This window comes from Octodon degus, unplaced genomic scaffold (genome assembly GCF_000260255.1).
Source record: "Octodon degus isolate 3935 unplaced genomic scaffold, OctDeg1.0 scaffold00088, whole genome shotgun sequence".
Taxonomy (NCBI): domain Eukaryota; kingdom Metazoa; phylum Chordata; class Mammalia; order Rodentia; family Octodontidae; genus Octodon; species Octodon degus.
In genome coordinates this window covers 2,153,187-2,170,340 of record NW_004524664.1, presented here as the reverse complement: position 1 = coordinate 2,170,340, position 17,154 = coordinate 2,153,187, and the positions used below count along the sequence as shown (strand labels likewise).

General features: G+C 35.9%; 1 protein-coding gene across 3 annotated transcripts in view; it reads right to left on the bottom strand.

Moving 5' to 3' along the window:
- Mtmr7 (myotubularin related protein 7) overlaps positions 1 to 17,154 on the bottom strand; it is a 108,951-nt gene that overhangs the window by 58,452 nt on the left and 33,345 nt on the right. For all 3 annotated transcript variants that reach the window (XM_004637237.2, XM_023722037.1, XM_023722036.1), the window contains exons 2-3: positions 10,505 to 10,627; positions 8,828 to 8,990 (exon numbers count right to left, since the gene is read on the bottom strand). In XM_004637237.2, coding sequence (XP_004637294.1) covers positions 8,828 to 8,990; positions 10,505 to 10,627 — 286 coding nt within the window. The remainder of the gene's footprint in view (positions 1 to 8,827; positions 8,991 to 10,504; positions 10,628 to 17,154) is intronic.

Here is a 17,154-nt window from a genome sequence, read left to right as displayed (position 1 = left end):
GAGAGAGAGAGAGAGAGAGAGAGAGAGAGATTGGATTTGGGGTTGCCTCTGAGGTAGAAAAGGCCAGATAAGTTCTATATTTTGAGGTTCACAATATTAAAAAGGAAATAACAAATCATTGGAAAAGCTATGATTATGTTTGCATTAAAAATATTTGAGCTTTTAATTACTATGTAAATACCTTAATTTATTACTCATAGATATTAATAGGACTCACTGAAAATTTCAATCTAAGTACAAAGCAATTGAGTCATGGAGAATAAGCTGAAAGTCTTTTCTCAATTTTGTCATAGCATTCTGTCTTTGTATATAGCATCTTTTATGCTTTTGAGATCAAGCAGCATAGACCCATGGTTTTCACCTCAGCGGAAATAGGATTTGGTTTACTTGCTCTGGTCTTACCATATAAGAAAAGTGTCTAGTGTATCTAATGTGTGTCTAATGACACACCTGGGTTCAGATGTAGGTGCATGTCAAGTGTTGAGAAGCCATCGTGTCCAGTGGCTACCCCCCGGACAGTGCAGACCAGTGCAGACCTAAGCATCACCGATGACAATGAGCAAAATCTTTATTTCATTCTAGATGTAGTTCTAATGAATGTATTCATCTAGTTAGAGGATGTTGTGGTAGTCCTCATTTTAAAAATAATAAATCTGAGGCAAGAGGAGGTTGAAGATTATTCTTTCACACAAGTTACACAGATAATACAGGAGGAACCTAGACTGAAGTGAGGCGCTCTGCTGCAGACTGCATGCCCCTCATCACCACACACCCTGCTCCCTCGAACGAAGCAGAGCCTACCCTCTTCTCATTTCCCTTTCCTGGTTCCATCTCCCTAATCATCCTGCTTCACTGCAGTAGAGTCTATCTTCTCACAGATTTCCTAGGTCTTCCCATTTACTCCTCAGTTTGCTGACAACACTCAGTGCAGAGAATTTAACCTGCTTAGCCATGTGCATCTGAAGGCCCTGAAGGGTCTCACCACCAGCAAAAGACTGAGCAACACAGGCAGCCTGAGATAAAACTACACTTTCAAACTTGTTCTGATTGCTAGTGAAATGACTCATCCACAAAGAAGAATAATGATATGAGTCATATCATAAGTACCAGATTTTCTTCATTAGACGCTCACCCTTTCTTTTGAATAAGAAGGGACATGGTTTGATAAATTATGTACTACTTGAATCTCTCCTGATGTCTAGCCTTCAAAATTTAGAATACTATCTGAGCAATAAGATACTACACACAGTAAGTGCATGGACACACAAACACAGAGCAGATATTTTCAGTAAAAAGAGCTTTTCTGTCATCTCAACTAATCAGGAAACAGCATAGAAAACTGAGAGCCTCATCTGGGAAGAGCTGGTTCAATACTCAGACTCTAAGTGCCATTTTCATGACTCAGGCTTCTGTCACCATAATGTTAACCGCAAATGCAATTTTTCATGATGTCAAAAGAATCTCCCAGGAAAAGGACAAATGAAAGAAGGGACGAAGATATATTTAGGTATACATGAAAAATAGTTTGGTTAATTGTACTGCCAACTTCTGCTGGTCTTTTGAAAGGAGCAGTTAATGCTTCAAATTTGTTTTCCTTTTTATTCTTTTTTCTTTTGCATTTTGTACGACTTTTTTGTTATTTTGTTGCTTTGTTTTTTCTTTAAACCAATCTTGCATGTTTACATCTGGTAGCCTGAACAACTAATTTGAAGATAGTGTCATGTAATACAACAACCATTGCTGAACTCTGTTACTTTGTTTAGTGAAATTTTGTACGGTTTCTAGTGATTCCTTTTCTATCACTATTTTGTATTCATTTAAAAATTCTAGGGGCCGGGGAGATGGCTCAGTGGAATAAGCGCTTCCCTGGCAAGTGCAAGGGCCTGAGTTTGATCCCCGGTTCCACCAAAAAAAAATTAAATTAAATTAAAATTTTAAAAAAATAAAATTTTTTTTAAAAAATCTTCAAAAAAAACCTTCATTTCCCTCAGTGCTGATGACAGCTTAACTTTTTTGTTAAAAATTTACAAATAGTATTAAAAGTAGAAGAAAAATATTCCACGGCTATGAACATTTCTCTGTGTGGACTGAGGCTTGCTCCTATTGGGAAGATGCAATGAAACATAATTAAAGAATAACATATAACAGACATTAAGAGAATCACTGCTGAACTGGCATACATTAGAATGGATTGACACTGATTACATATATATTTTTTTCTTTTGGATTTTTTTTTAAAAAGTGATCAACCCTCAGGCTTAATTTAAGTAAAATTTTACATGGGGGCAAAAAAAAATTCTTCATTTTTGTTAACTAAAGCTCAATGGGCATCCTGGGAACCACCTACTCTGACAGACCAAAAGCACCCAGTAGCACACATATAAATTTCACTGAATATTTCCTATCTCATATTGTTCTGGTCCTTTCACTCCCAATATTGATAAAATTCATACCACAATATTTAATAATCATCTGGAAGGTCAGATTTAAAAGCATCTATGGCTGGGGAAGTTTCTTCTGTCATTATAGACTTTTAAAAAATTACTGGCAAATTATAGTTGTATATATTTAGGAGGAACCACATGATGTTAAGACTTACAATGTGAAATGATTAAAGCCAATTAACATATACATCTTAAACATTTTATATTTTGTTGAGTATAACATGTGAAATTTACTTTTAGGCATACTAAAATATACAATATTCAATTACTAGCTATCTTCACCATGCTGTGTGACCAATCTAAACAATTTTTTTTAAAAAAAAGCCAGCTTTATTTTTTCTATTTAACAAAGGCTTTGTACCCTTTTAACTATCAACAGTATTTCTTTCCCTCAAGTCCCTGCTAACCTACCACTTTCCCCTGCTTCTATGAGTTCAATTGTTTTAGATTCCATGCATGTCTTTCTGTTTGCTTTTTTTCACTTAGAATATGTTCTCTAATTCTAGAGCCGTCAAAAATGACAGTTTCTGCCTCGTAAGAAGCTGAATCATGGGCCAAGGAGATAGCTTGGTAGTCTAAGTGCCTGCCTGGCAAGCACAAGGACTTGAGTTCAATCCCCTGTACCACATGCTGTGCCAGCCACCAAAACCAGGCATGGTGGCACACACTTGTAATTCTAGCACTGGAGAGGCTGAGACAAGATCACTGTGCGTCTGAGCTGCATAGTGAGACCCTGTACCAAATTAAAAAAATAAAAAAAAATTTAAAAAAGCTGAATCATAAGCTGGGAATATAGCTCAGTGGTACAGCACTGATCTAAATGTGCAAGGCTTTAGGGTCAATGCTCAGATGGCCTAAACATTTCTTTTGTACATGACTGGATCTCACATTTTTATCCAGTCCTGTGCTGATGGATATTTAAATTGGTAACTGAGCTATTGTAAACAGTACTACAGTGAATACTAAAGTACAGATATGTTTTCAACAGATTTCAAATACTGTAGGTAAATACTGAGATACAGAGCAGCTGGATCATATGTTTGTTTTTTGTTTGTTTCCTTACCTGTTTGCTTGTTTGCTTTCTACCGGGATTGAATTCCAGACTTTCTCACTGAGCTACATCTCCTCCCCATTTTTACTTGCTTATTTTTATGCTGAGAAAGGAAATCACTAAATCACTAAGCTGTCCAGGCTGGGCTTGAACTTGCAATTTTCCTTCCTCAGCTTCCTACACTGCTGAAATTATAAGCATGTGTAACCACAAAAAATTAAGTTTTTCTAAGAACTACCACACTGTCTCCCATAATGGCTACACTAACTTATGTTCCAGTGGACTGGTTTCTTTTCTTTCTGCTTTTAATGTATTAATTTATTTCAATAAATATACAGAGGCTCATAGAAGTCCCCAAGGACTTGAACAAGCTCATATTTTTGTTTTTTATGTTAAGGACACACTGAGATCATGTAGCATAGCAGCAGATCTGGGGGAGGCTCTGATTGTTACAAGAGGATCAAGGACGGAGAAGAGGCAGTCAGTGGCAGTGGGGGTGCTTCATGGAGAAGCAGGATCCTGACCAAGATCTGAATGGGGGAGCTGGAGAGGGCTCAGGAAGTTGCATCAGGACCACACTGAACAGTATACAAGGTTTCTTTTCCTCCTTACTGGCCCAGAAGAATGGTCTTTTGGTTTTGTTTTGTTTTTTTATTAGCCATTCCAACAAGTGACAGATACTTCAATGTGGTTTTAATCTGCCTCTCCCTGATGATTAGTGGTGTTTAGCCTTTTGTCATCTGTTAGCTTTTGATAGGTCTTCTTTTGAGAAATGTCTATACATAGTCCGCTATTTCTTAATTAGCTTGTGTTTTTCTCTACAGTTAACATATTTTGTATATTAAACCCTGATGAGATATATGACTTGCGAATATTATTTCCTGATCTGTAGGTTTTTCTCTTACTTCTGTTAGCTGTTGCTTTGTTGTGAAAATCTTTTAGAGATGTTTTTAACCTTTATAAAATCTGAACTGAAAGATACTTGGCTCCTCCAGGAAGGCCACATCCCTCAGCTGATACACCAACTCCTGTGACTGACATGCTAAATACTCCACTGGCTTTTCACACCACAAAGCCTGAGCAGTCATACTAACGCAAAACGTCCTGTACCATGAGTGACTACAGGTTTCAACTGGACATGCAAGTAGGGCCTCACATTCAGGAGCCCTGTTGTTTCAAGGGCAAAGGAGCTCTTCCTATAAAAGTGAATACTCAACATGCTTTTGGACTGCAGGAGAAAGCTGAATGGACACATTTAATTAAAAAAAATTGTTAAAACTATTTCAGAAATGTTATGTGGAAATCATTTTAGCACTTATTTTACCATATATTGTACTTACTTAAACTATACAACTATCTTAACAAAAGTAAAATGGACTCTATCTAGTCAGGCAACAAAATGACAATTTCTAAAAAGCAACATGACATGAGAAAACATCATTTGGGCTAAATTTCTAGGAAAATATAACTGATGCTTCAGTCAAAAGCGTAAGCTTAACCAAAGCACAGAGATACGTTCTAATTTATTTTATCACTATTCTTTTTGATCCCTATAATCTAGGAAATTACATGTTACTGCAGTTAATTTTTATTCTAATTCCTTCATGATCAGATACTCTTACTTCCTGCTTCCCAGAGAAAATGCAGGCCATCCAGTGGAAATGAGAGACATCATCTGATCAACTCTGAATCACCAAGCCACAACTGGACCTGTATCTATACCAAAACTTTGCTTCTTCCTCCCCATATAAAAGAAAGAGTATTCATTCTGTCAAAGGAAAGAAAGACAGACATGCATACAAACAGACATGGGTAAAACAAAACATTAGGGAAGGAAAAAAAATAAACTAGCTTGTTTGACAAATATCATATTAAGGATATTAAACAACATATGGGATATTTAGGAAACAATATGGAGGAATTGCCTCTCCTTGTAGATTAAGTGGGAAAATTTAAAGTCACAACATTAAAATAAAAACTACTTTAAAAACTTAGTTAAAAAACACAGAGTAGGTAAAAGAAGAAAAAAAAAATTAACCACTATCATCAGAAAGACAGAAATATGGAAATTTTAATACTAAGGTAACTCACTGCTGAGAGCCAAATTGCTCTAGACATTCTGCTAAATTCAGACAACTTAAAAATAAATGTAGCTGAAAAGCATTTTAGACAGGGGTGAAAAGACAACACAGCTATTAATGGATTTCACATATTTAAAATGAAAATAATGAGGATGACTTATCTTTGATGTCCATTTTAAACAAACAAATGTTTGAATTAAACATCAGGACAGTTAATGCTAACAGTAGTAAAAGACTACTGCAATTAGTATCATCAAAAAACAGAACTTGCCATTAATTTGCCTAAAATTCATTGACTTTGATAAAAAAATATATAAAAACTAAATTTAAACAATGAAGCTACTTCAATCATGAGATTTTAAAAAAAATGTAATAAATATGAAAGATGTTAGATGTAGCGCAAGGATGTGGCACTTACCTAGCTTGGTTTGAGCCCCAGTTTAAAAAAAAAAAAAAATTGGGAACTAAGACAAACTTTAAAAAGCTGTAATTTAGTACAAATGGGAAAATAAACAGAAGAAATTATTTAAATGTTGAAAAGCCCACAAATACTAAAGAAAGAAAAATAATTGATACTAAAATAAACAGCAGGAAGAAAATTAGAGGGAAGGGTAAAGAAGGGAGAACATGGGAAAAGTAGAAGCCCTCTGAGAAATAGGGGTCTTCTAATCAGAAAATTTTATATCCTTATTAGTATCTTGTATCTGTAGGTTAACTAATTTTCTCCTTTGAACTACAACCTTTATTGTCTCTTGAGCTATTTCTTTTAAAATTAAGGAGCTTACTACATTTAGCCACATTATTTTGTTCTGTATCTCCTACAGTCCATAATATATGCTTACTACACTCTATTCATATAAAAACATACCCAAAAAGTCTAATTTCAGTGATTTGATTTAGTCCATCCTAAAAGTTCTAAGAATTTCAAGAGCTTCAAAAATACCTTTCGGGGCTGGGAAGATGGCTCAGTGGAACAAGTGCTTCCCTGGCAAGCGCAAGGGCCTGAGTTCAATCCCTGGTTCCGCAAAAAAAAAAAAAAAACAACTTTCATAGGCCTTGGCATAAATGAACTCAGACATTTCTTCTTTTGCAAGGAAAAAAAAGTTGGGTCTCCTTAAAATCTTGCAGTTAGCTGTGTCCATGAAAGGTGCTGAAACATGTGATTTGTGTTAGTGGCTAACCAAAATAAGTATAGAGATCTATACTGCACTAACCTATATTAGAATTCAAAACTCAATTCCTCCACATATATCCCATCACACACACATGCAAAATGCATGCACATTCCCTTTGATTATACCTAGAGGATAAAGGTATATTTTGTCAACTATCCTTGTATGGTTCCAATAAATGTTCCCTTGACTCTAGCTGAAAGCCACTGTTTTAAATCTGACCTCTCCACCCTTTTCCCCCCAGATTCAAACCCTGTTTCCAAGATAACTGCCAGTAAGAGGTCCTAACTTCAGCATTGTCTTTAACATTTAACTGTGGATCTGCCTGGGTCCTATTTCATCTTCCCACAGTTATTAAAGCATTGTGTTGTTACATAAACTGGCATTTCTAATGTTCATCTTTCAAAATGCTAATGACCCTTTAAATCCTCTCAGGTGATGGCTATAATTCAATTAGTTACTATGGTTTCCTTTTTTGGAAAAGATAGCCAGTCAGGTTTCTGCGTACATCTAATGCCCAACCCCCAGTGTCACCTTTTAAGAAAAGTATATATTTTTAAAAGGAGAGGGATACAGTATTTTTTTCCCAGAGGATCATGACATTGAGTCTTGACACTTGCTATCTATGGACCACAGCCCTTACCACTGTGTGATGTATTCTTCCAGCTGTCAACCCTTTCCCAGTTCTCTGGGCTATTCCTAAATCCCATTAATCCGGTCATAGCACATTTATTACCCAGTACATCCATTAATCAGTGACACAGAAATTACTGGCACACAATTCTCGCATTCTCTGCTGCATGCAACCTAATGTACATCTTCCCAGAACTTCTGTTCCAATTATAGTGTGCCCTCCAAAAAGTTCAACTGCTTTTCTGGCTTACTCTGCAGTTCCTTTCAACATAAGAGAGAGAAAAAAAAAAACCTCAACCAATTCCCTTTAAAGGGAAATAAACTCAAAATTATCAGATTTTGACAGCTCCAAACAAGACTTCTCATAAAACTTTTGGCTCTTAGTTATCTACAAATGATACGGTTATATCAAAGGAACTCAAGACCTAACCAAATACCTTGAGAAGTTAATCAAATGTCTTGTCCTGAATCAAAATGCATATGTCAAAATAACTTAAGGACATATCCCTCTACCTTACTGATGCCTGCTGGGTTACACTTAACTTAAATAAAAATGACTTCTTTTCACTGTATTCTCCTAAATAATCTAGAAGGATGCTTCTTTTAAGCAAAAGAATACTACAGCCCACAAAGCTACAGACATAAGAACACTTCTGTAGAACTGAATAGCAAACTGTAAGTCTGAAGACTTCAATATGAGAACAAGATAGAAACACTACATATATTTTCAAATCCAAACATTCTTACAACCACATTTAAGGAGGTTTTGTTTGAAAATTAACATATTTATATAATGAATATTCACTGATGCTAATGAAAGTCCATTTTTAGTTACATTTATTTTGAAAACATGCATTACTATAAAAAGCAAATGGACACCAAACCTCAAGCGTTCTCAGAAGGAGAAGAATGTACCAAAAGTGCTGCATAACAATGCTTTCTACACAGGGCAATTGATCAATTATGCAGGGCATGGTGGCACACACCTATAATCTCAGCACTCAGAGGCTGAGGTAAGAAGGTTACTGCAAGTTCAAGGCCAATCTAGGCTACATACTGAGCTCAAGTTCAGCCTGAACTACAAAGTGAGACCCTGCTTCAAAAAACAAACAACGAAAAAACATCAGTTCTGTCATGGCCTCATTAAAAGTACTTCAATTACCACAGTAGCATAATGTTATAATTTTAAAGTGATTATATCCTTTAAAATGAAAGAAAAATTCATTGCAATCCCCACCAAAAAAATGTGAATATTAAGATTAGTGGAAGAAGTTCATCAAAGACTTATGCATCAGGTGATAATTCAAACTTCCTGGGCCCTTCTGAGATCAAACATGACATAGAATTCCTAAAATACTGTCATTCCTAAGCACTACACAAATTCTTAAACAAGATGTGCCACTTTCTAAGAGTGATCCATTGCAAATGCCAAGTTCTCTTGCTTACCTGGCTTTGCAAGGCGTATCAGAGAGATGTATACATCATGGCAATCTCTTTCCTGTGGTATGATAAGTTGTATAATCTGAAAGTTCTTACAGCGAATAAGCAGAGGACAGCCAGTAGCGGTTGTTGCCTGTTTTTCAATGGTGGAAATCTGACTGTGGAGAATCTAGAACCCAAAGTTAATTAAGAAACACTGAACACAAACAACTAGCAAATATGACAAAGGACTATACAGGTCTCTGGGCTACACAGGTAGAAAGGAAACACTTCCAAACCTTCAGCTAGTACAACACCTGCTCTCAGATAACAAGACTTGCGATATTACAAATGAGTAAATTAATAATTTTATTTTTCAATACAAAACCTTTTGATATCAGGATAATTATTTTGAAGCAAATTATTCAGAATGAGAATTTCACAATTTCAATTAAGGGAATGTTTTATAGTCAAATGCTGAATGCAATTACAGCTAAAATTAAATAAGGTCATGAGAAGTCAGCAAAATAAATTCTGCATTTAATAGAAGTTAAAGATGGCTCCACTGGGAGATGCCACCATGCTCTTGGGATGTTCAGATTTGACAGTAACTTGGGACTGTTGTTTTCTAAACTGATGGTGGTCAGACCAACTGCAGAGAAAATACTTATTCTATTTTTAATTTATTAATGTGATTTTCAATTAGCAAATCATCACTGTATATTTTTATAGGGTATGATGTTCTGATGTATGTATACAAAATGTGGAAAGATTACACCAATCTAACTCAAGCATCACCTTCCTTATTTATCTACTTATGATAAACTTTCAAAATTTATTGTTATTTTGAGATAAACAATTGTTTTGGCTATAATACCAAAACAATTTCAGATGCAATAGATCTGAAAGTCTACTCTTCCTATTTATTTATAACTTTGTATTACTGGACCAACAGGTGCTCATTCTCTCCCATTCCCATTCCATTACCCCATTAACCTCTCATCCCACTCTTCTACTCTCCAATAAAGAGATCTGAAAAGAAATCCATCTTTGGCTTTCAGAAGGTCTATACTCAACCCTCAAAGGCAGCATTTCATTCTATAAATTCCTTTCCACTAAGTAATAACCTACCACTTTTTGCTAAAGGATAACACTGTCCACAGAATATGAAAAGAGGAAAAACATTACATTTCATGGATTTAGTTCTGGTCATAATATCATGACAGAGTTACTATATAAAATTAGAAGTATCTAATGCTTTTATTATTAACTAGCTAAATATCTATTTATGATAATTTAGATTTTCTTTTTTAAATTATCAGAAAAGTGGAAACAACAAAATAACTTCATGGCTGCATTACAGGATCTTGTATATAATAATGTGTATAGCAAATCAAGTATGAAAATGTTGTATCTGACATACTACCATTAATCAATCTCTGCTTGACAGCTTATAATGAAGTACATGTATCTTAAGGTTATTTCTAGGTCTATCTTCGATGATGTCCAAATGAATGTTTGAATGAGTCAGTAGATCATCAAGATGACTACATAGAAAAAGGCAAGGTGACATCCCACAAACCATCCCCTGATCACTTGAACACCAACAACCCACTTGACTCACTCTGAGGAAAAACAAAAGAAAGGGGAATCAAAATTTTACTTCAAATAAAATATGTAAAGTCAGAAGTAAGGAAAACATACCCATGTTTCTTTTCTTGTATCAGGTGCATTTTCCACAAATATGACATGAGTAGCCGTCAAATACAAAGTACCCAGGGCTGCTTTTTTGGAAGATACTCGGTCTACCAAGCGGACATTTTCAACCTAGAGAAATCAGTTTGATGGAAACAGTTTTGGCAAAGCAACAAAAACAACAAAGCTACTCACAAGGCAGTACATACTTACTCTAAAATACAAATTTGAAATTTCCCCCATAATAAAAACCAAAATATATCCCCTTAAATTAATTAGGTATCAGAATATGATAGTGTAAGTCAAAAGATAAAATTTTGGGTCGGTGAGATAGATCAGCAGTCTAAAGCACCTGCTCAAGCAAGCAAGCAAAGACTGCAGTTCAATCCCCAGCACTACATGCAGCACCAGCCCTGCCCCTAGGGTGGGCTAAGCCAGCCACAAATAAATGAATAATAAAATTTCAACAATTACTAAAATATGATTTAAAATGCGGCACAAAGGACATGTAGATCCTACTCTTTCCTTGAGTTTTTGTTTGTCATTTATTCTTTTGTACAGGGTCTCACTATGCAGTTTGGAATCACAGTGATCCTCCTGTCTCAGTGCCCCCAGCACTGAGATTATAGAATGAACCACGACATCCAGTTTCAGGCAGCAAGGCATGCAGTATGGGAATCAAACTCAGGACCTTGCACTTGTGAAGTAGGCGCTTAGACCCCTGAGCTACCTCCTCAGCCTCTTTTAAGTTTTGAATAAGTCTGTTTTTATTTTGTTGTAATTATAAAATATCTCTCATTAAGGCAGAAAATGTATTAAAGCTCTGAATTCGTACAATGACTACGTATGGATTACATTCTCCACAGGAAGAAAAGGATATGGTTTCCAACATGGTTCTATGGCCTCATGGTTGTTTGCTTTCATAAAAATTAGTAGGAAATATACATAAGGAAGGAAGAGTATCAGAGAAATATAGATTTTTTTTTCTGTATTTAGGGCAGGGTCCACAGGGTCTACAGCGTCTCACTTTGTAGATCGGACTTGTAGTGATTCTCCTGTTTTCAGCCTCTCAAGAGCTGGGATTACAGGTGGGCGCCATCATGCCCAGTCTCAATTGCCATCTCAGCACACCCAAGGGTTGGGGCCAGCACAGCAAGCCGGGGATCAAATCCCAGTCCCTGTGCTCTGCCTAAGAATGTACTTCAGTCTGCTGAGCTATCAGGTCAGCCCTAGAGAAAAATGTATAAATAGAAACCTGAGCAGTTTAAGCTCCTTATATTCATTTATGATAAAATTTTTGTAGTGAATGCAATTATAAGTGAGCTAAGAGTCCAGGTGTACTGGCACATGCCTGTAATCCCAGGAGGGAGGCTGAAAATAGGAGGATCACTGTGAGCCTGAGCTGTGTTGTAAGACCTTGTAACAACCAAATCTATTTTTTAAAAAAATGATAAAGTAAGTGAGCTAAAATTCAAAGTGCTAGAAGAGATGTCTGGAGATAATTTTCATCAAGCATTCATCTGCTTTGTGCAGAGCAATACAAATGGAATGTGCACTGGGATCTTCCCAACATGAAATGCAATGAAAATAATAGGACTACCTCTGCAAAGCACAGAAAACTGAAACATAATGACTAACAGAAGAGAAACTGATTTAACCAGGGTTGTGAATATATAAATTTATTAGGAAACTTCAAAATAAAAATTACTTTCAATCCTCATGCCTGCCATGCCAGCCCTGCCCCTGGGGAGCACTGAGTCAGCGACTGAGACTGGGTGTGGTGGTGTGTGCCTGCAATCCCAGCGTTTGGGAGGCTGTAAACAGGAGAATCACTGTGAGTCTGATCTAGTAGTGAAACCAAAAAATTCAGAAAAATAAAAAAAATTACAATAAAGAATAAAAAATTACTGGGGCCAAGGTTATAGCGCAATGGCAGAAACATCTGCCTGGCAAGTACAAGGTACCAAGCTGGATCCCCAATACCAAGAAAACAAATTACTTATTATTTAAAACAAAGATAATCCTCTTACAAAAAAAAATCTCTTTAATAATGGATCCAATTTCTTACGTTGTTACAGATCTGTTTAATATTTCTAATATTTTCTAAATCTCATTTTGATATCTATTTTCTTCATAAACTATTTTCAAATTCTCACAATTTTATAATCTTTCTCTTTAGGCAAACCTCTCCCTCTTTGTATCTTCTTTCATTCCTAATATTGTGAATTATATTTTTGTTACTTGGTGATTAAATGTTATTCTTCAACAGGTCTTGGATTTACAGACTTTATAATTTTTCTCTTCATTTCTATTCATTAATAAAGGCAGCATGCTTTGTTTTGGCATGTCATTTGGTTTTTGTTTCTAAATTCTCAAGTTTAAGAGTAAGCTAATTAATTATCATTTTTGCTTAATAACAAATTTATAAATTCAATCAATTTCCTCCAAGTGAATCTTTGATTGCATCTTGTGAGGTTTTTTTTTAAATAATTTTATTGAGAAACAAATAGCAATGAGACAGTTTCAAAACTAATGACTAGCACAGTTTCAATAATTAATACACTGCATATTGTTTCTCAGTGGTTATTCATTGTACATCTTGTGAGTTTTATTATTCTCATTCTTTTTACTTCATAAAATATCTATATTTTCATTTTTATATCTTTGATCTGAAAGTTTTAAAAAAACGTTTTTAAATCCCCATATGAATTTTACTTAAAATTCTGTTATTAAACATTCTATTTTCACCAACTATGAGAAAGGTAGTATAAAACCATGGGAGAAAAAATAAGGGACTACATTTTTAGAATATTTCTTTGGGGAAAAACTCATCTGCATGCTAAAATACCTAGTTAAACAAATTATGCCTAAGTCAAGGGGCAAGACATACCAGTTAACCGTATCTAAAAATGAGATCCAAATAATTTTCCTGCTTTTTTGTCATGGTTTGGAGTTTTTGGAAGGGTAACAATACAATACAGTACACATTTGGTAAGATTTTACAATAAATCACCCAAAGAATCATACAAAGAGTACAGGAAATCTGTCTACACAGTAACAAACAAAGAATCCAGTTGAGGGCCTGGATCCTAATATCCTGTATGAGTTCAGCTGAAAACCTAGAGCTCATAACAATGTCTCTCATAAGTCCAGCTGGAGGCCTAGAGCCCATGACAAAGTCTTATACAGGCACAGTTCCTGGATCTTCCCTGAGAAGGTACGAAGGTCAGTGGTGGAAGCTAGAAAGCCTATGTCAGCAGGACAAAGGATCTGGGCTAACAGGCTGAGGGATCTGAACTGAAGCCGGGAAGCAATGCTCAAAGTAAGAACCAGAGCTCCCCCAAAAGTAGAACAACCACCCTCAGCAACAGTGAGGTCCAGAGCTCCTCCAGTGATGAGGAAAGCTGAGTTCCCATCAGGAAAGCCAACGTGAAGAACTTCTCCAGGTGGCTAAGCTGTGTACCATCTTCCACTCTGGAACCAGGAGGCAATGCTCAAGATAAGTACCAGAGCTTCCCCAAAATGAACCACAGCCATTCTCAGGGACAGCAAGGTGATGAGCTTCTCCTCTGACCAGAACAGCCAAGTTCATCAGAAAGCCAGCAAGAGAGTCTTCCAGCAGAATAGCCCAAGAGAATCAGAAGATCCAACAGCTTCTCCAAACAGCTTCGCTAAGAGCCTCTCCCAGCTCTTCTCCACTTCTGCCTCTTAGGCTGCTGACAACAATCCTCAGTTGGGCCTACCACATCCAGCACCACCCTAGTTCAATTCAGCTGGGTGACTGCCCACCAGTTAACAACCCACTACATTTTAGAACAAGTGAACACAACTTTTAGTGGGATAATATATTGGACAACAGATAATGCTTAAAGACAAAAATATTAAGTCTGGATTATTTTCTGTACTCAAGAGACAGAAGTTATACCACTTCAGTTATTATTAGAACATCTCAGTAGAACAGAATAAGGTATGTATATGATCATAGTTAAGAATTCTTAATGGACTCTGACCATATCTTTTTGTTAACTTGAGATGCTGTTGCAGGAAAACTAAATTTCAAAATTTGCTAATAGCTCTTACAGTACTTAGAACTGTCAAAAGCAATTTTAAAGCTATATGGGGTAAAAGAGAAATGAAAAAATGAGAGAAACACTAACAGCATGATTTCCTCATAACATACAAAAGAAAATGAGTACTACAAGTTTTAAAACTCAACAGTTATCTGAGAAAATTCAGAGAACAGTGAGCACTGTTTGGGTCACCTCATGATATATAATAATGTACCAAGAGAAACTTAAAATGAAATAAATCTTACCATTCTACTATCATCCTGAAGATCTATTGGTTCAATAATTCTGCTTCACTTCTCTGCTACTTAATTCTATCTCATTTGTACATATAATAAGCTACACAGCAATAAGGTCTCTTTTACACCTTAAGAGATAAGAATTAGGAAGCTATCCTTTTCTCAAGACAATTATTATGACTTATTTGCATGCTCCTGAGAATTCTCCAAATACACTAGGTATTCATGTTCTCAAAGTGGCATTTAATTGATGCAGGAGATACTGTGCTGTTACTCATTCTTGGTTACATATTTCTCACATCCTGATATTTCCAAAAGACATTTCATGAGATTAATGTCATAAGACATTGTAATTTTAATTGGCAATGCTCTTTTACTTTGTGGTACATAAAACCTCAGTGGCACTATTCACTGATGTTTTAAATTTGTCAAAACTCAATAAACTTCTAGTCTGTGGAATATAAATGATGTTTAAAGCCATAGGACTGAAAGAGGTTACCCTGGAAGAGGAAAGAGAAAAAAAAAAAAAAAACTAAAAAGACCTTACAGAAGAGGATCAATCGAAGGTGGACTAGGCGGTACTTATTTGTAATTCTAGCACTCAGGGAGGCTGAAATAGGAGACGCAAGTTCAGCCCCATTTGGACACCTCAGTGACTTAGGGAGACCTGGTCTCAGAATAAAAAATAAAAACTGGCTGAGATGCAGCTCAGTGTGAAAACCCTGGGTTCAATCCCTAGCACTGCAAAAAATAACACAGAGAATTTTTTTTTCATAATTTTATTGATAAACAAATAGCAATGAGACAGTTTCAAATCAAATCGCTAGGACAGTTTCAATAATTAACACACTGCATACATTCTTCATAGTGGTTAATTGCTGTACAAGATGCAGACTTGAGATCCTATTTACAAACACCATTAGAACAAATCATTCTATTCATTAAGAGAATTAACTATATATCTATCCTAACCACTTTGAATACATAGATACAAAATGGACATTCATCCATATACCCTTTTTTTGTTAAGTTCAATATTTGAATATTATAGGTATGTAAACTCAGCAAAATATTCTAAGAGTCCAATAGCCCATAATAGCTTTGGGTCTTCTGTTTAACTGGCAATGTCAGAAATTGTTGACCTGAGTGCCCCACAGCTCAACATAACAGCATGGCTTTACTTCCTATATTTCGTTTTTATACTTTTCTGCTGGATGGTTAAGACCAAGGTAAAGCAGGTGCTATGCAACACGAGTTGTGGCTTTTTGGTCTGATAAGGTCAGTGAAATGCCCTCAGGATTTGTCCTGAGATCCTGTACCTCAGATTGTAGAACCTTTGTCACTGTCAGCCATGTGGATGAGTCACGGCCATTGCTTGGCCAATGTGCTCTCTGTGAAACCACCAGAGAGTGTTTTCTCTCCATGTGACCCTCCTTGGGCACACTCTACATCATCGATCACTTTCCTCTTTGGCCCCATAATCTCCTTGATCAGAAAATTTGGGACACTATTGAGGTACATGACGTTACAGTACAAGTTCTCATATGTCCTGAGTCTTAATTGACCTTAGAGGGTTAGGGCCTAAATGTTGGCTTTCCTGCAGCCCTCCTTTTTCTCTAATTTTGGTCTGCAAACTTAGGTTGTTAACCATCCAGAAGACAAGCTTGTTGTTATTATCAAACAGCATAGGCTATTAAGCTTAACCTCACTATATGTCTGCATATCAAACATCTTAGGCATAATAAGGAACAGGTATTTTTCATCAAGTATTGATATGTTGAACTTTAATTCCCTACAGAATATGATAAAAAACATTTAAAAGTTAGATTATATTTTAAAAATAGGATAAAGAATTCTATACTTCTCATGTTTGCACATAAGTCCAAAAATCTCATCATATACAAACTTGAAGCAGGACAGTCCAACAATATTTCTTTTCCTCTCTCTTGCTTTCATTCACCACCCCCTTCTTCTTGAACATCCACCTACCCGAGAGACATCATAGCAGCAATTGGCATGTCATGATAAGAAGCCCATATTCAGAATACCAGAATGATAGGCACTCCAAACATGAAACTACTATTACAAATTACCATCTGCACTGCAGTAACTTAGTTCACAGGTATCAGTATATATAGTTAGTCAAGGTGAGAATCTTTCCAATTAATGCTAGATTAAAAAATCTTCTGAAGATTCTCAGGATAATTGCCTTGCTCATTTTTTACATATAACTGTATGGCTTGACACTGTCATGTTTCCTATTTCTTCTCCTTTCCCTCTCTTGATTAGTTAGTCCTTGAGATCCTGCTTTCCTTTAACTTGTATTATATCTTTCTATTTGTATTTCTTCTTT